At 44.0% G+C, this 19,560-nt stretch overlaps 1 protein-coding gene across 2 annotated transcripts in view; it reads left to right on the top strand.

Moving 5' to 3' along the window:
- The first annotated feature begins 4,494 nt into the window (after nucleotides 1–4,494).
- The window catches only part of SLC6A11 (solute carrier family 6 member 11), a 95,715-nt gene continuing 80,649 nt past the window's right edge, over nucleotides 4,495–19,560 (top strand). The window contains exons 1-5 of one of the 2 annotated variants that reach the window (XM_063411432.1): nucleotides 4,495–4,729; nucleotides 5,140–5,370; nucleotides 8,278–8,412; nucleotides 8,589–8,729; nucleotides 10,098–10,188. In XM_063411432.1, coding sequence (XP_063267502.1) covers nucleotides 5,151–5,370; nucleotides 8,278–8,412; nucleotides 8,589–8,729; nucleotides 10,098–10,188 — 587 coding nt within the window. In that variant the 5' untranslated portion in view covers nucleotides 4,495–4,729; nucleotides 5,140–5,150. Of the gene's footprint in view, nucleotides 4,730–4,853; nucleotides 5,038–5,139; nucleotides 5,371–8,277; nucleotides 8,413–8,588; nucleotides 8,730–10,097; nucleotides 10,189–19,560 lie in introns of those variants that run through there. The other variant, XM_063411433.1, reaches the window with a different exon arrangement.

Below are 19,560 nucleotides of genomic sequence, written 5' to 3'. Positions count from 1 at the left end.
TGGAATTTAATTCCTTGTGTAATTGCTAACAATCTTCCCATGCTGACCTGCAGCATCCAGTGCACAGAGCAGCCCAAAACTTTCCAACAGGGAAGAAAGAGTGTCTGGGATAAAATAAAAGAGTTTATGTGCCTGTAATCTGAATTAAATTCTGATATTGATCTCTGAGTACCTTTAATAATACAAAATATTTTAATATAGTTGAAAACATATCCAGAGGAGCACAAACTTTCCTCAGAGTTCATTTCTTTTCCAGGCTGGAGCAACTCCCAGTAAGGATGAGTGAGGTGTGCTGGTACCATCTGTATCTCTGCATGAAGACTGCATAATCAGGGACTGATCTGGAAAAATGATTGACTATAGATGGTTTTTGTGCTATACCTCGAGCTCTTCTCAGGTCTCTCTGGTATTTATTTTAGTTGGTCTCACCTGTAAGTCCCATTAAAACCTTTCAAAGATGTTTTCTCATTTAGTGCTGTCGTTTATTTGCTATTTTCTGGATTTCAGTACACCAGGATGGATGGCTGCTAATTCTTGGAATTTGTGGATAACCCAGGATTCTGGAGGTTCTCTCCAAGTGTTGTCTGTGTATAAAATTCACGTTTAAGAAACTCCAGGTGCCATTTCCCATTAGCAGAAGGGTGTGTCCCTAAAACACAGTGGGAATGGATGGATAAACTCAGGAAACCTGAATTTGTGCCACTTTCCCAGGAGATCAGCATAAGTCTGCAGCAGAAATCCCCTCCTGTGGAATATTATCACCCACTCCTGTCTGGAAGAGGGAGTGGAAGATGAAATGCAGGTAACAAAATGCAGGTCTCAGACTGACAGCAGGGGACAAGGGAAGGGCAGCATCAATAGATGGAAAAGTGATTTTTGCAGCTCTCCTCGAGCCAAAACTCAGCATCTCACCCATTGTGAGGCAAGAAATTGGATGGAGAGACACCTGCAATGATGGTGGTTAAGCCTTTCTAAATAGAAGCCAGTCATGTGTTGCTTTACTTAAAATTATCTGCAACAAAGAAATATTTTTTTCCCATTACAGAAAACCGCTTATGCACAAATCAACCTGGTTTTGATTGAAGTCAGCCTCTAACAGAACAGCTAAATGTGTTGGTCTTGTTCACAAATGGCTTTGTGATTTTAGGCTTTTGATCCAAAATATTGTCAGATTGTTATCACTGCTGAAATTCTGATTGTATTCCTTTGCTTTTGTGTAGCTATTTACCCACAAAGGGTCCAACTTTATGAAATCTTTAGAGAAGGCTTGTGCAGATTTTGCTTATAGCAAATCTAAACTGAAGGTTTTAAATTTGGAGAGGTTTGTTGTTCCCTCTTCCCCCCTCCCCAACCAATTTTATTGTCACAGGATTTTGTGTTGCAGAAACAACACAGAAATTCAGAGTTACAATAAAGGGAAGAAATGAGCCAAGCCCCAGTTTTTATTTTCCAAAGTTATATCACAGGGCTGTAGCTGACATTAATTTTTGGCAGCCTGACAGAATCCTGTGGACATGTGGATTTTTCTTGGAGGTTGTTTTCTCAAGTTACTCTAGGTATGAATGACTTCCCTTGATTAATTTTAGTTTATAAATCTAAATAAATGCAGCCTTGGAACATTTGGTACTTCACAGCACCATTCTCTGGTGAGCAGAAACATCTGATTTCCACCCCCACCCCTGTACTCTCTGCACAGAGTTGTAAAGGATTCCTTGGGAGTGTGGAGATAAACCTGAATAAAGCAGAACCTCAACTGCTTTTTAGGGCACATCATTTTAATGAGTGCCATGGAAGATATGGCCAGGAAAATTGTGCAGGGCCTGCCACGAGGCTGAGAGGAACAGGCAGGAATTCCTGATGGGGAGCACCAGAGACACAGTGAGAGCATCAGCTGAGATCCTGTAATCCAGGGAATTTTCCTCATTGCAACACCAAAGGCTCCATGAGAATTAAAAAAAAAAAAAAAAAGGTTCTCAACCTGCTCTAAAATTTGTCATTTTTTGTTGCAGACACTGTGAAGTGTTCACAAGGATTAGCAGCCAGCAGTTACTTCCATAAACACCTCAGCTGGTGGGGGACTGAATGGGAATTGGTGCAGGAATACAGCAGCGAGTAAAACACTCCACACCAGGAATGAATCATTCCAAATACTGAACAAATCAGCAAATAAACACCTTCAGCATCTGCCTGCAGACTGCCCCTTGCAGCAGGCCCTTCACTTTGGAATCATCAATCTGCTTGATGAAGGTTGCTCTCTCCTCTGTATTGAATCATCAAATGTTTACTGTCCCTCAGCTCCCCTCCATTTTTAGAATTACTCTCAGGAATAAAATGAGAATTCACTGTCAGCTTTGATGTTTAAGTGTATCCTGTTGAGCCTGCTAGGCCTGGCTGGGAGACAGAAAAGCAGAGTCTGTTTTGATCCCTGCTGAAAACAAGATGGAGAAAGAGGTAAAAATAAATCAACAAAAAAGCCCTCCAAGTGGAGTGTAGTTTGTGCAAAGTCAGCTTGGGGAAAATGGGTCTGTTCCATCCTCGGTTAATGAATACCAGCTGCATTAAAAACAAAAAACAATTAAAAACAAATGCACCACCCAAAATCAAACCTAGCTCTGGTAATATCTGTGGTGAGGATGCTTTAATGTATATATATATATATATATAAGAATTTTGCATTTCTTTTTTCAGTTTTACCACTGGCAGATTTCCTTTCCCAAGATAGGTTTGACTGGAACTATAAATGCTGTCCTCAAGGAGAAGAGAGAGGCTCATCCTGCACCTGTGAGGTGCCAGGGTTGATGTGACAGAGTTGACAGGGTGAGGCCCCAGCACCCACTCGTGTGATAGGCACCACTGAAATGCAGAATCTGAGAGCTTTACCCCCAGCACAAGCTCCAGTGTGTCATGTACAAGCAGGTACAAAGTCAGCTCCAGTTAATCTGAAATCCATCCATGGGCATCTTTCCATTGATATCCATGAGTGCTGCTCACAGCTGGCCAGGCAGGGGGAAAAGTCCTTGGAGCTAGAGGGTGACAGGGACAGGATTCACACAGAAATCTGTCTCTGGGACGTTTCCAGCAGAGAATCCTGGATTTAGGAGCCTGTGAGTTCCAAAGGGCATCCCCAGATCTGCAGAGCAAAGCCGTGCTGATCCCAGCTGCAGCAGAGTCAGGGAAGAGCTGAACAAGAACCGGGCTCGGGTGCTGCCATTTGCTGAGGAGAAGATGCAGAGATGAAGGAAGAAGAGGTATTTAATTTGGGGTTGGAAACTTAGGGTGAAAATGACTTACCTACGAGAAACTTTACAGAGGTTAGATGGAAAAAAAAAGAAATCTCTATTCGAAATATTTGATTCAACATGAAACAAAACCATTTGTAATATTTTTCTCTCAATTCTCGCCTCCTTTACAGCTTGAATTTTAGAAACAAAACCATTTGTAATATTTTTTGCCCTATTCTCGCCTCTTTTACAGCTTGAATTTTAAGCCAGGCCCCAGCTAGCAATGCCCACACGGGCTGCTTCTGCATTTCCCTGGCGTAACTCGAAAGCGCCCACATGGCTTCCACACTTCCCAAATGTTCCCCCTCCGTTTATTTTTTCATCCCGTCTGTCCCCCGGCTCCCCCCGCCGCCCTTTCCAGCTGAAGTTTGTGTCATCTGTTCCCGCCGGGTTCCTGTTTTTTAACTTGCGGAGCCGGCGCCAGACCCCGAGCGGGCCGGGAGCGCCGCGGGTGCGGGGCTGGCCCCGGGGGATGCGGGGCTGGCCCCGGGGGATGCAGGGCTGGCCCCGGGGGATGCGGGGCTGTCCCTGCCTGATGCGGGTCCCCATCCCTGTCCGAGGGTTCCAGGGCTGTCCCCAAGGGTTGCGGGGCTGTCCCTTCCTGATGCGAGTCCCCATTGCTGTCGAAAGGTTGCGGAGCTGTCCCCGCCTGAAGCGGGATCCCAGCCCGGCTCAAGGGCTGTGGGGCTGTCCCCAAGGGCTGTCCCCGAGGGCTGTGGGGCTGTCCCCAAGGGCTGTCCCCGAGGGCTGTGGGGCTGTCCCCAAGGGCTGTCCCCGAGGGCTGTGGGGCTGTCCCCGCCTGCTGCGGGTCCCCAGCCCGGCCCGAGGGCTGTGGGGCTGTCCCCAAGGGCTGTCCCCGAGGGCTGTGGGGCTGTCCCCAAGGGCTGTCCCCGAGGGCTGTGGGGCTGTCCCCAAGGGCTGTCCCCGAGGGCTGTGGGGCTGTCCCCGCCTGCTGCGGGTCCCCAGCCCGGCCCGGGGTTACGGAGCGCGGCCGGGCAGCGCCGGGGATGCGGCACACGGCGCCACCCGCGGGGCTCGGCCCTGCCCGCGGGGAGGGGAGCGCAGCCCGGGGATGCTCGGCGGTGATGCTCGGTGGTGGTGCCGGCTGGAGGAGGAGGAGGAGGAGGAAAAGGAGGAGGAGGAGGGGGGAGCTGGCGGGACAGCCTGAGGTGGGCGGAGGGGGGAGGCGGGTGTTAAACCATCGCTCCGGGGAGGGCTGAGCATTTGCAAATTCCGGCTCCAGAGCGCGGGGAGCATCCTACGAGCCACGCCGGGCCGCCAGCAGCGGCAGGGCAGGACGAGGCTTCCCGGCTCCCGGGGATCCCCAGCGCCTCCTCCCCGGCCGGCCGAGCCCTGCCCGCGCTGCCGGAGCCGCAGCATCGCCCGCAGGCAGCGCTCAGCACAGCCCGGCCCCTGTCCCCGGCGCGCAGGCACGGGCACAGCCCTGGGTGAGTAATCCCGGAGCTCCCCCGCTCCTCCAGGCAGGCCCAGCCCTCCTGCACATCCCCGAGCGCTCAGGTGTGCAGAAATCCCTGTCCTCCGCTAGGTCACTCAGGCTGCATCCTTGCCTGGGGAGGGATTTTTGAAAGGCTTCCCTCTCTGCTAGCAAGTTCCCCGTCTCCACTCGGAATAACTCCTTCCCTTGCACAGAACCTTCTCTCTTCCCCCCAGCTCTTTCTTTTCCTTTCCCCCTGCTGTACAACTTTTCCAGCCTTGTGGAGTTGCCTGCCTCATTTTCAGCCCCAGATTCCCATAGGTAACAAGAAGCCAACGCCACCCTGGGAGATTTCAGTGGCTGAGGAGCAGCACCAGCGAGTGTCTTAACACACCTGTGTGTTTTTCTTTTGTTCTCCACTAGGCTGAAAAGTCATGACAGCTGAAAAGACAATTCCTATAATTAATGGCAAGCCAGAAGATGCTTTGGACCCAGAAGCCTCAAGCACCAACCTCGTCCACAGCAACGATAAGAAAGTTCATGAAAGAGGTCACTGGAACAATAAGGTTGAATTTGTGCTTTCTGTGGCAGGGGAGATTATCGGGCTGGGAAACGTCTGGAGATTCCCCTATCTTTGCTACAAGAACGGAGGAGGTAAGATGGCACCACGTGTGGATTTTTGTGGGAATTAAACACGGGAATGAAACAGTTAAGAATGCCTTGCAGTGATTTATTGCACTAGTAAGAGATACGTGTTCAGGGTTTCAGTGCATGTGCAGACAGGGAAGCATTAAACATCTGACAACTAAGAAAAATCCTCGTGTTTCTCCTTCCTTCTCCCCAAACACTGTGTGGTTTATTTTTACCAGTTTCTGTTGCGTTAGTAAATTGACATATCTTTTTTCAGTAGCGTTTTTCACGCAGGGGAAGCCAGAGTTCTGTTGTAGTAGTACACGCTGTCTTCTGCATGTGAACACACCCAGGCATACTGAACTAAGTTTGTCTGACACAGAAAAGAAGGCAGCACTTCATTTGTCACAACAGTGCACTTTGGAGAGGGTGTATTTTTTTTTCTAATAACACCACAAAGACTAATTTTTTTTTCTTTGTCACATGAAATTTTTTATACCTCAGTGTTCACTTTTTTTCTCTTCAGTCCTTCCCCAATTCCTACAGCAAGGCAGGGGAAGATGCAAAACTGCAGATTACTCCAAGAGGAGAGCAAGCCCCAACAAATGTAAAATATGAATGTTATTTGAGAGAGAAAAGAGCAGGCTCAACTTCTGCAGGAGTACAACATGTGGCATGTATTGGTTACAGCCAACTATAAACTGTATAAGATAAATGACAGTTGAGAATAAGCACATCTTGGGCAGCAATGAAGAAAGAAAAGTAAACTACAAACTCAGTTTAGAATTCTGTGGACTGGGTTCAACATTCTCCCCACTTAAGGCCTGAGGCAGTGGCAGTGTAAACACAGAGGCTGGAAGAAAAATAGGATGTTCAGGGCTGATAAGCACTGATCTGCTCCTTGATGGGTTTGTTTGCTGTGCCAGATTTCTGTTCCTTGTCCCTCCTTATCTGAACTCAGGGTGGTTTTTAGCCCGTTTTGTGTGCTGTTCCTACAAGACAAATCCTGCTGTGCAAGTTGTGTTTATCGTTGGAAGTTCCTTTCTTTACGCCTCTGTATTTTGGCCAAACTTGGGTAACGAGAGTTCAGCTCTTTAGAGAACGCTGCTACCAAATCCTGAATATTAACGTGCTGCATATCATATACACAGCCCTTTCTTATTGATGGTCATAGAGTTCCCAGAGAACTTTTGGCAGAGGAAATGACAGGGATACATTTTTGGTGTTTGAATTTTAGTTCCTGCAGCCACCTTTAGGTGCCCATTTGTAGGTGTGTGCCAGCTTGTCAAAAGGTGATGCTATCCTTTTTAAGGCTGTAAGGTGAGGTAGAAAGAATTTTAATCATTGTTTTGGGTGATTGGATGAAAAAATAATTACTTAAATATCATATTTAAGCACCACTGTATTCTTTAAGAATAGAATAAGTGGGTGTGATTTAATTGATCGTGTCCTGGCACCGTGGGGCATTTGCCATTGACCAGTTTTAGTCAATGAAGGCTCAGTTTGTGACCTGTGGCTTTGTAACCCCCTGCTGGAACGAGACCAGAGTTTGTTTTGAGTGCTAAAATCTGATGCATCCAACTCCTTGGTGTGTGCTAGGGGAAGAGAGTGGTGAATATCAGAGCCAGTTGTGAAATAAATTGCTTTTTACAGAACAAAAGTAGAAGCTGTAGTTTGGAACTTGTGAGGTGTGACCTCTCTGGCACTTACTCCAAGTCATAACAGGGAGTGTAGGAATAATCATCCATAATTTTAGGTTGTGGACGCTCAGATTTGGAGGAAAATTAATTTCTTTATGTGTTTAGAGTTAGGTATTTCTTGGAATATGATCTTTTTGCAAGCTGGGAGTCCTGATGCTTCCTAATGCTCCTGATGGGTGCGTGCTGGAACAGTGCTGGGAAAACAGTCCAAGCTGACACTTTGGATTTCCACAAGTTAAATTGTGTGTATGAGAGGGCCAAGACAGCTTTGAGAGTGCCCAATAAATTATCCAGAGGAGCCATGCAAGTGTTCCATTCTTTGTGGAATCCCTGGGGGTTGCTTGAGAAGCACCTGAGATTCCTCTCTAGGGGAATTTCCAGGCTGAGGGAAGACACTCCTGGCCGTGAGATGAACCTGCCAGTCAGAGCAGGTGGATGAAGTTGTCTCATCTTTCACAGATTTGAGAGCGGCCAGTAAATTATCCAGAGGAGCCATGCAAGGGTTCTATTCTTTGTGGAATCCCTGTGGGTTGCTTGAGACACCTGGGATTCCTCTCTAGGGGAATTTCCCAGCTGAGGGAAGACATTCCTGGCCGTGAGATGAACCTGCCATTCAGAGCAGGTGGATTTGTGATTGTCTCCTCTTTCTCACCACGGTGACTGCAGCCCTACAGCTGTGGCAGGGCATGGGCTGTGTTTGGGTTTTGCTGGGCTCCACCATCCGTGCTGGAGTTCACTGCCAGCATCCAACAAAAACTTTGGTGCTTTCCTAGAATTTTACGTCAATATTTCTGGCTGGCAAGGCCAGGCCCTGCTTTGCTGTCCTTGTAGGTAGTTTTGGAGTTTGTTTCCTCATTCCCTTTTGACAATCCCTATCACCAGGCTCCTATAAATAACACCAAAAAGGACTGCTCAGATTTAATACCCTTAAGGCTTCCTCACCCCTGGAAAAGGCAAGGAGGGTGGTGCAGACTGCCGTGGGGCTGAGCAGAGCAGAACTTTGCTTCTTTTCTGTGTTTGAGAGACTCCTGAGCTGACTTTATGCTGAGCAGCTTCGATCTGGCCTGCTCAGTCCGTGGCCCTGGCTCAGAGGTTCAGTTTGGATATTTGGGGCAGGAGTTAAACCCTTCCTGCGCTGCTCTGGGGGCTCACAGCTGATTTTTCCTTTCATGGAAAGATCCCGCCCGTGCCCTGTTCGTTCTAACCACCACCCCTCAATGTTCACCTGCAGGTGCTTTCCTCATCCCCTACGTGGTCTTTTTTATCTGCTGTGGAATCCCAGTATTTTTCTTGGAGACGGCCTTGGGACAGTTTACAAGTGAAGGAGGCATCACATGCTGGAGGAAAGTTTGCCCTCTCTTTGAAGGTAACAATTCTGTGTTCTGCTGCAAAAGAAAGCATTCAATTTGGAGTAAACTGAAATAAATTGTATCAAAACTGAAGTTAAGATATACTTGAGAGCAAGCATTTGTTTTTGAATTAAACACAGCCTGAAAAGCAGAAGTTTTCTGTTGTACCTCACTTTTTATTTTGCTCCTCCAGGCATTGGCTATGCTACCCAAGTCATAGAGGCACACCTAAATGTGTATTACATCATCATTTTAGCATGGGCTATCTTCTATTTGTTCAACTGCTTCACTACAGAGCTTCCCTGGGCTTCCTGTGGCCACGAGTGGAATACAGGTATGACCTCAGCAGAGATTAGCTTTGTAAAAATCCTCCCAAGTGATTGATTGACATAAAGAAATGTCCTGAGCAGAGCTGTTGGTGTAGCAATTCCGTGGAAATAGGCCAACCTCATCCCACTACAGCAAGAGAGAGGAAACCTGGAGCAAAACTGCCTTGGACCTTTCTGGGTTAGGTCACTGTAAAGCATTTACTCCTCTGGAGTATAATGTCAGCAGAAAAAGACTATGGATTTGTTAATTCTTTAAGATCTGGCTAAATCCCAAGATTCTCATTTGCAATCATATCTATTCTCCCTGAGCACACTGAGTGAATTCTGCAGCAGAACCTGATGACAGGTTGCAATCTTGCTCTTTCACTCTAATGAAATCAGGAGGAGTTTGAATGGAGAGGGAAAAAAATATTAAATGTGGATCTTTGGATCTGCTCTTTTAAATGCCAGATGTTGAGGGATAATGTTCATCAAGCTGCTTCTGGAATTTAGTCTCATAAATAATCTTACTGCATGTAAAGTAGCCTCCTGCATGAAGGGTGAGGTGTGCATTCAGAAGGGTTTGTGGGGTAGGGCTCTGCATCTGTCCTCTCACTGATATTTCTGGCTGTAATTCTCTGTTTATTGAGTCTGTGGATCCCAAATTTCCATGGGGAGGAGCTCATCCCGGTGCCCTCGTTCCCACATTCCTGAAGTTTTAGCATTTATCTCATATATACAGCCCAATTCCAAATCAAGTACCCATTACCTTGCCTTTCATAGTTTTTGCTAATTGGCCATTTAGTGTGTCTTTGAGCACACCTAAAGCTGCCTGAAATCTCTGTCAGGGAGGTAATTTTGGGCCCAGTGGATGTGGAGGGCTTTGGTATCAATTTTGGCAGCCCTGCAGAGGAGCTTGGCCAGCGTTATCACTGCCCAAATGCTCCACAATGCTGAGCTGCTTTGGCCTTTGTCTTAGAGATAATAACAATAACAATAATAATAATAATAATAATGATAAGCCAGAGGAAATGTCCACTTGCCTTACCAGGAAAAAGTGGGAGTTTATGGCTGGCCATGTTCCATGAGCCATTTGTAGCCATAAACCACTGAGCCAGCAGCTGGAGGAGGAGCTCGTTGCCATTCCCAATCCATTGCCTCAGTTTCTTCCCCCTGAGGTGATTTTTTTGGCCCTGATGTTTTGGGAAGTGTTGTGGGAGGCTCCTCATGGAAGCTTTTCTGGGTTGCAGAAGTAGCAGCTGTGGCCTTTAGTGCACCCAGAATTTGTGGTGTGGAATGGGGTTTCCCAAGGTGCACAAACTGGGACATGAACAAGAGCTGTGCTTGCACGTCAACACTACAAACTCCTTTTTTTTGTTGTTGTTCTCTTCTAGAAAACTGTGTGGAATTTCAAAAACTTAACATGAGCAACTGCAGTCAAGTCTCTTTACAAAATGCCACTTCTCCAGTGATGGAATTCTGGGAGTAAGTGCACAAAAACTTTATATTTGATCAGGCTGTTCGTGACCTTGCAGTGATTTGATTGTTTACAATTCATAACCCTATAGCACCTAGGGATGGGAGTTCAGCTGGAAATTTTCTTATCCAGCCACAGCCAGAATGAGAGTTTTTAACTCTTTTTTAAGAGGATTCAAGGAAAGGAATTCCATATCCTGAAAGGACATAGAACAAAGTGTGCCACTTGCTCGGGAGCTTGGCTCCTGCTGCTGGAGGAAAGAGCCTCCAACCCATACTAATGAGGAGGCAAAGGTGAAAGAAAGAAAATGATTTACAGTATTCCTTTTTTCCTTTTTTTTTTTTCCCAAATGTTTCTTCCCTTAGGAGTTTGAGAGCTGCATCCTCATCCTTGTTTCAGCTAACTAATACTCTGGCTTCTGGATCTCATTATTTTTTAAAGGACTGTGCAAGTGTTAGTTATTCAGCTAGAATAACAGGAGAATTTAACTCTCTCCTGCCCCCCTGACTCTGATTTCCAGTTACACTAAGGGAAGAAAATCAGATGTCTGCAAAAGACGATCTGCTTTTGTGGTGACATATTTTTTTTCTGACTATAAATATTTAATCAGTGCAGTGTAGCCTCCCATTTGTTCCTTGCAGGGCGTAGTGTGTGTTGAGCCAATCAGAGAAATGGAATGTTACTTTGAATTCTGAGTGATTTCACAATTCAAAGCCTGTTACACAATTCTGGGTCACTACAATTTCTTGAGGATCCATTAATTTTATTTTTAAGACAGAGCCTTATTCTGAGGTTGTTTTGTGTTCAGGACAGCAACAGCTTCACCTTAAATAACCAGGAATTAAAACTCCTTGAAGGGAGAAGTCTACAACTGACATAATTTCCCTGAATCTTAGGACATGCTATTGTCTGCCTGAATCTCTTTTTCCTGCTACATTTGTAAACTTAGACTTCATGAGTTGTTTCAGCAAATAATCCTCTTTTTTTTTTTAAAAAAAAAATACATCCCCCACACTAAATTAAACCTGAGTAATATGGAAGACATATACACTCTCTGGGTAAAACTGAAATTTTATTTTCTGTTAAAATTTTTAATAATCTGAACACCTCACATATTAAATGAAAATATATCTACCCACAGATAATATTTCAGAATGAACAAGAGTTTCTCAGGTGGCATCCCTTAATGCTACAGCTTCATTTTATTTTAGCAAAGATCTCTTACTGCTTCGGGATAATGAAAATTAAGATTTAGTAGAAGAAGAAATTAACAATATATTTTCTCAAGTGTTAGCCAATTTACCCCCTGCATTTATATGATTTTTAAACAATGTTCCCATCTCAGCCACTGATGGTAACTGCAGTTATCCAGAGAAGCAGGAAATGTTTAGCTCAGTTCTGTGGAGGGCACAAAGTTTTATCCTCTCCTGTTTCTGTGGTTTTGTGGGTTTTTTGTTGGTGCTCATCTCTGGACTGCCTGAATTCCCATGTCAGGGTTATTTTGAAGCACAGAAAAATTCTGTTTTAGGACATCCCCTCTCAGAGATGTCTGAAAATGAAGCTAAACAAGATTCTGGAGCTCAACTTGCAATCAAGTTGCAGTGGGCTTTAAACTCTGCAATTTTGGGGTTTATTTCCCCACCTGATTTTGTCTAAATCAGGAATAAATTATGAAAATTGAAGGGATAATCAGATTTAGCCTTTTTGCTATCTGGTTTTACAGCCTTGTCTCTAAAATGTTGAAAATACACATTCCAAACCTTACAAAATCCCAAACACCCAAAGAAGAGGTAAATTAAATAATCTGTTATTTATTTGAAACCTCTTTCTTTATTGTGTCACAGACAAATTTTTTGTAACACTAACAGTTTTCTGGCCAAAATAACTGAAGATATTAAACTTATCTACTTTCCCTGTCCAAGCAAAACTGGAGTTGCATAGTTTTGCACACAGAAAATAAATATACTCTCTTCCTGGTAAGGAAGGTGTTTGTCTTGTTTGAAGTTTAAGTAGTTATGACATAGCATGGCTTCAAAATTAAAAAAAACCAAAAACAAAAAAACCCCAAACAAAAAACAAAAAACAAAAAAACCCCCAAGCAAACAAAAAAAAACAAACAAAAAACCCCCAAACCAAACAAACAAACAAAACCAAAAAACCAAAAAAAAAACCCCACCAAAAAACTCCACAAAAATTAAAAAGTAGTTTCAAAGTGGAAGAATGAGCTTTATTAAAAACCATGATTGATTTTGCCTTGAAATAACTCATTGGAATTAAGATTATAATTAAATTATATGTCTTAAATATCGGACATAAAAGCACAGCAGGGTCTTTCTGTATAAAGAGCAGATCACAGAGCAGTTAACACAAAATAAATATTACGAGAGGAGTTAATTTGTCAGGAGATGAGTGTTACTATTAATGTTATTTCCCTCAGCCAGAGGTGGTGTTCTCGGGATGCTGCTTTATTACTTTGTAAATTCTGCTGCCAGGAGCCATAAACTCATTGTAAACTTGTTGAAACAAATAGTAAAAAGGAGTTGGAGTAGGGAAGGGGGAGGCTCCAGGTTTCTTCAGAACAACCATTCAGAACCTTCACACTTTGCTCCCTGCAATGCCAAAGCTGCCATTAAAATTCCTCTGAGTTGTGGCCACATAAAGCAAATTTATTGTGTCAAGGGTTGGCTGTGGGGAAAAAAAATTGTGGTTTTGTGGAATTTCTGTGTGTGTGTTTCCTTTTTTTTTTTTTTTTTTCTGTTGAGTTAATCTGTGGATTAGAGTGGTAATCACTGTGCACAGTGATCCTGTTTGCTTTTTGTGAGTGAGCTTTGTTTACACGTGGAGCTCAATCCTGCATTTGAAAGTGTGGGGCTGATGCTGCAGCTCTCCTTTCACAGCCACGTCCCATTGCCACGGCCTTTTGGAATAATCCCAATATCTTCTGATGGTTTTAATTAAACCCAGCCTAGCAAGAGGACACCCAGTAAGTCCCCAGTGTTTTTGCAGCGCTCTGTGTTGCTCTCAAGCCCAGTGCTCCCAGTCTGAGGGTTCCTCATGCTGGGCAGGTTCAGCTCGCTGTGTTTCACACAGGATTTATTTTTTCCAAGTGCCAGCAGAGGCTGGGAGCAGGGGGACAAGCAGGATTTGGGTTTAAGTGTGTAAATGAATCAACCAGGCTCAAAACATCTTTACTTGTGGCTATGGAAAAGAATTTTTCTCTTCTACCTGGTGCTGCTAAGTCTTTTCCACCAGCTAGGCTGTAACACTCAGCCCTTTTTTACTCATGGCTGGAAGTAAATCCAAATCCTCAGCTGGCTCGAGGTGTGCAAACCAAAACTCCAGCCTTTCTGCTGGAATAATTGTAGCCTTTGCTGCTTCTGCAGCTTTAGCCACTCCTAAAGCTGTGGCTCAAGCCAGGCAGGGACTCACCCAGAGGACACCTGGCAGTGCCATGGAGCTTTTCCAGTTCCTCTTCCTCAGGTGTGCCCAGAGGATGCTGCTCCCTTGCTCCCTCAGCAGGAATACTCTGATTTCTAATAATTCACCCTTCTCTCCCTGCTTTGATGACTGCCTCACACAGAGGGTGAAAGTTGAATTTTTGTCTTGCATGGATTGTTTCTTTGTTCTAACAAACCAACCAAAAAAATGGATTCAGACAAATCCTGATGCAGGTCCTAGGTGCTGTTTTCCTTCTGGTACCCTTCAAGGAACCTCATTAAACTTCAAAACTTTAAATATTTTTGTGAGACCTTAACTGATAACCACTTCCCTGTAGCTACACAGTGAAAATGGGCTGATCCTGCTGGAGGTGCAGCAGGATCTGGCAGTTTGGACACTCTTTTCTTCTTTTCCTGCTTGGAAATATCCATCCCTGTTAGTGTTCTAAGGCTTCATGTGAGTGAGCAGACACCACTGACAACAGATCAAAATTAGGGGATTAAAGGATTTCTTACTCAAAAAGGCCTTGCAAGCCACAGCCTTGAGAAGTTCCACGTTCTGTCTGTACAGTTTCTGAGGGAAGCAGCTAAACTGATAAAAATTCCCTTTTTATTCTTCAAACTCTCTGCTGCCGTGTTCCAAAGGGCAGACAAGTGCCTGAATTTCCACTTTTCCCTTCATCCTAGTGCCAGCATTCAGACACTTGACCTGTTTTCTCCTCTTGCTGGCCTTTCCCTCATCCCAGCTGCACAGTTTAAGGATTTTCTAAGAAAAAGTCATAATCACAGTTTCAAGGTGTGACACATAATTTTTCGTGTCCAAACTTGAAATAATTAATAGTGGTGGCTTCCAATTCCTGATAAATTAAAGCAGGCTATGGAAAAGAGCTGTGGCTGTAGGTGAGGGTGTATTTGCAGCCTGGGGAGCAGAGGGGAGATGCTCTGCTCCATCATTTTTCTGCTTTCCTAGGAGAGGAAATGTCCTGGCAGGTGTGAGGGGTGCAGCTCTATTTTCATACAACCCCTTAGGAGCTGAGCAGCAAGAGGAGGGTCTGGCAGGATTTAATGTCCTACAACACTGTCAGAACCCCGGGCACTGGGAATTTCATTCTTTCTGTGCTGCCAGGCACTGACCCCCAGGCAAACCCTGCATTGACCTGAGGCCGTGGAGAAGGCTCCAAAATTGAGTGACAGCTCTGGGATTGTGGCTGTGGGGTTTGGATAGAAGTGTGTGACAGCACAGGGTGCAAAACTCAGAGTTTCAGGGTTTAGGATACAGGAATATCTCTATAAAGCAAGGTGGAGGTTTCAGGGCAGAGGCCAGTCCTGCTTTTTCACCTTCTCCTTCACGGCTCTGGGCGGTGTTTGGTAATTGGGGAGAAAAGTCCTCATTGCAGCCATGGGTGGTTGTTATTGGGTTAAAAGTAAAAATAATTCAGGTGTCATCTCTTAATTGGACAGTTTATCCTTAAAAGTCCTTGTAGAGAGATAGAGAGAGCTCCATTTTTAGTTTGTTAGCTGGAAGTGCCGTGTGCTCTCCTGGCTGCTGCAGTCTGTCACCACGGGCAGGAATTGGAGGTTTCCAGAGCCTGGGAAGGGAGCTGGACAGAAAGAGGAGCCTCGGTTTTGTGCCTGATTCCACCTCAATGGGGTTTTTTATTGGCTGTGTAGCAACAACGTGGTGTGTGTTAGAGGGGGCCTGGTTGTTGGCCTGTCGCTCTCTGGAGGGGCTGACACCTCCTCAGCGTTTCCAAGTCAAGCCTAGTGAGAAGAAACATGGGTTTTGTCCAGGCAAAAAGAAAAGGGGCTGTTCTCAGCAAAAAGGAAAAGGCACAGACCCTTTCCTTGCAAAGTCAAAAGAGGTTTTTTCCTGTTTCATTCAGGCCACTGAGGAGTGCAGGAGTCACATTGTGGTAAATCCTGAGTACACTGAAAAGTCAGGGTGAGCTGAGCCTGCTCAGTGCCCAGGGATCCTGCAGCACCCCACACCAGCCCCTTTGTGGGAGTCTTGGGTGGTGTTTTTTCTTCTTTTGGTCAGGATTAAATGCTCCAGACAGTGTTTTGTGTTTGGACTCAGATGTTTATTAATTCTTATCTCTGTTACAGTCTCACAAACTGTGAGTGCTACAGCACTTCCAGCTAACAAACTAAAAATGGAGCTCTCTCTATCTCTCTACAAGGCCTTTTAAGGATAAACTGTCCAATTAAGAAATGACACCTAAATTATTTTTACTTTTAACCCAATAACAACCACCCGTGGCTGCAATGAGGACTTTTCTCCCCAATTACAAAACACCACCCAGAGCCGTGAAGGAGAAGGTGAAAAAGCAGGACTGGCCTCTGCCCTGAAACCTCCACCTTGCTTTATAGAGATATTCCTGTATTCTAAACCCTGAAACTCTGAGTTTTACACCCTGTGCTGTCACACACTTCTATCCAAACCCCACAGCCACAATCCCAGAGCTGTCACTCAATTTTGGAGCCTTCTCCACGGCCTCAGGTCAATGCAGGGTTTGCCTGGGGGTCAGTGGCTGGCAGCACAGAAATTCTAAAATTCCCAGTGCCCGGGGTTCTGACAGTGTTGTAGGACATTAAATCCTGCCAGACCCTCCTCTTGCTGCTCAGCTCCTAAGGGGTTGTATGAAAATTGCTTTTTTTTGTTTGGAGCCTCGAGAGGTCTCCATCTGGGTTTGCCTCAAGATCACTGACTTTGCCCAACTTCAGCCAAAAAAAGGCAAATGGGATGGGTGTCAAAATGCTGCCAGTTTCTCCTGTATTGAGGGCTGAACTCTTCACCAGGTGGATGAATGTCCATGGTTTTTGATTTTTTACATTTCATGTTGTACAGAACACTTTTGTTATGGATGATGAAAAGAATGACCTTCAAATTTGCAAATTCTCCTGACTTTCTGCTGCTTTGGGAACCTGTAGCATTTGGTTGGTTCCTGTGTTAAAATACAGTCAAGTTTTGGCTTGCAGTAGTGTCAAAACCAGAAATTAAATTTTTGTTGCAAAGGTCATTAGTGACCTACTTAAAATATCCCTCAATTGCACAATTGTTCAAGTTCTAGAAATGCTATTATTTCTACTGATGGTAGGCAAACATGCACAGAAACTGAGTGAGGAACTTGAAAACTCAGATCTTTAGAAGCTGCTGGCTCAGATATCCAATTTTGCTGAAAAACAGTAAATATATTTTTTATTTTTAACAGTAAGGGCATTTTCATTATTTTGGTTAATGCAGGAATGTGTGTTTACAGGTTTGTACGTCTATATATACACTTTTTGCTGTTGTAGGGAAAGAATTACACGAGAGAAGCACATTTTGCTGGGAGGGGTGAAATTAATATAAAGTGAAAATCTGAAATAGCAAAATCTCAGTGGTGTCATGATGGGCTTGGCCAAACCAGCCTGGAGCAGCACGAGCCAAAATAACCAGGAATGTTTCTCCTTTGCCAGGGGTTTATTGGTTTCTCTTGTTGGTTTGTTGTGTGGGGCTTTAATTTTTCTTTTTATTTACGTACAAAACCCCTCCATTGAAAGGTCTCCCTTCAGTTGTATCTGGGTTTTATGCAATTATAAAACCAGCTCCTCCCCTTTTCCCTGAGTTATTATGTGCAGCCTCCTACAAATATCCACACAAACTTTAAAATTTCTTATAAAACTGAAAGTAGGAAGTGTCCACACAAACTTTTAAATCTGGAAAACGGAAGGTAGGAAGTATCCACACAAAGTTTTAAATCTTCTAGAAAACTGAAAGTAGGAAGTGTCCACACAAACTTTTAAATCTGGAAAACTGAAAGTAGGATATTTCTCATGGCATTTTCTGCCTGAAACCGATTATTCCCCTCCAGCAGCTCCCCACAGGACAGCTGAAAATCCCATCCATGTTTGAGAAAGTTGCCCACTCCAGGAATTGTTTTCTTTACTGGTTGACCACAGGAAAGAGATGTGCAAGTCTGGATGTGCCAAAAAACCACATGGAGCTCTTCCAAGGCATTTTTCTTCGTACCTCAGTGATCCCTTAAATATCCAAGTAAATAAGAGACTTTTATTTGCAGCTGTCCAGGAATGTGCCCATTGCATTTATTCCCTGTCTTGGAATTGGGAATGTGAAGGGCTTTGAGGGGATTTTAGAGATGCACAAGTAACTAAAAACATCATTTTACAGGAATCACATTCCTCTGGTTTTGGGCTATCTCAGCATGGATACTGTGTGAAGGACAGATTTCCATACAATTCATCAAGCCTCTATCTATTTTTGGCTCTTGAAAAAATATCATCATAAGAAAATCTTGATGTTTAGACACTTTATAAGAGTATTTCCCAAATATGGCTTTGTAGATTCAGGATGTTCACAGAAAGGGTGGTTGCTTGGGATTTTAAATCGAATTAAATGCTCAAAGAGGAGGTGTTTTTACTGTGCAAAAATTAAAGTGAGAAGAGGCTGGAAAAACAAAACAACCATGCTTTAAAAAAAAATCACTATTTTGCACTATATTTATACATGGCATCAAAATTGCTTTGCTGTGGAGGATTTCCTGAGGAAACTCATTAAATATTGCACTGGAATTGCTGGGAAGGCTCCAGAGCATCAGTCAGGGCAGGCCTTGACACAGCAATGTGGGCACTGCTGTCCTCTGGATGCAAAGGGAATTTCTTTGTCTCCCCCAAATCCCTCCAGCAGCTCTTCTTTCATTATTTCATATCTGATGTCTGCAGATTTTAGTTAATAAATGAAAAATTGATCCAATAGAATGAATCTGGATTTAATTAATAATTCTCTAATTTCCAAGTGTTACAGCAGAGTGATAGTTTCTGAACTCCCAGGAGCTGCAAATGTGGACAAAGCATTGAGACCTCCCAAAATAACTCCTGTCCATCTGCAGCTTTCTTTTTTCACTTTTGGGCTGTAAGTTATTCTTTACTCCTTGTGCCCCTGCTCCTTTTTGTGTCTTAAGGGTTTTTTTTGTGACTGGAGTTAAGTCCAGGGCCAGTGAGGTAAGAAATATGTTGACAGAGGAATTTTATCAATTTTCAAAATATTTTTTGCCAGGTTTGGTTTTCTTTTTTCAGGTGATATTTTTCTTTTGCCCTGTTCTGGGGGGAAGAGATAAGAGCTTATCACCATTCATTTGTTACATGAATTTATAGCCAAAAACTCACTCTGAAGGTCTTTTCTACAAGATCATGCAGTAGTTCTCAGTATTTTGTGCTCAGTCGTTCTCATTTGATGAACATTTAATTAATAGTGAAGAGCTGAGTGTAACTGTGCAGTTTTCTAAAAGGCTCCACACAAATCCTGAGAGGAATCAGCTTGACTTGATTTCTTGTGGGTGCTTTCAGCTCCCAGCTGGTGCTGTGTGCTGAGCTAATTTATACCACTCAAGGTGAATAAAAAGGGAGATTTTTTGTTGCTGGATGCCTTCTTCAGAGAGGAGAAGAGGAAAATCACACAAAAAAAAAAAAGCCTGAAGGAGTCATTGGATATATTGAGAAAAGAGACTGTAGAGTAGAGGTGAGTGGAACAGCAGAAAAAGTGATTTAACAGGATTAAACCCTTGGGGTTGGTTAAGGAGAAGTTGCCATGACTTCAGTGAAAAAGGGTAAGGAAAATAGGTCAGGAATGGGATGTTCTGTGTTTATTCCTCATTCTCTCTGAGAGATACACAGACACAACATGTAAAAATGACAAAATAATATATATATATACACATTAACAGTCAAATAACCTGTACTGACCTTAATGAGACAGGGCTTGACACAAGAAATGTGTCATTCTTTTCATTTTTTGCAAGCTCTACTAGAAATTTCAGAGAAAAATCTGCAGAGGAAAGCCTGATTTCACTTTTTAATTGGCTGTGTGTAGAAATGAGTAATGAATGGAACAAGATTCAACCCCAGCAGGAATTTCAGGAGAAGGAACCAGGCTGGGTAGCAGCA

The sequence above is a fragment of the Prinia subflava genome, chromosome 14 (assembly GCF_021018805.1).
Source record: "Prinia subflava isolate CZ2003 ecotype Zambia chromosome 14, Cam_Psub_1.2, whole genome shotgun sequence".
Taxonomy (NCBI): Eukaryota; Metazoa; Chordata; class Aves; order Passeriformes; family Cisticolidae; genus Prinia; species Prinia subflava.
The sequence above is the reverse complement of the archived record's forward strand: the minus strand, read 5'-3'. Positions and strand labels throughout refer to the sequence as shown.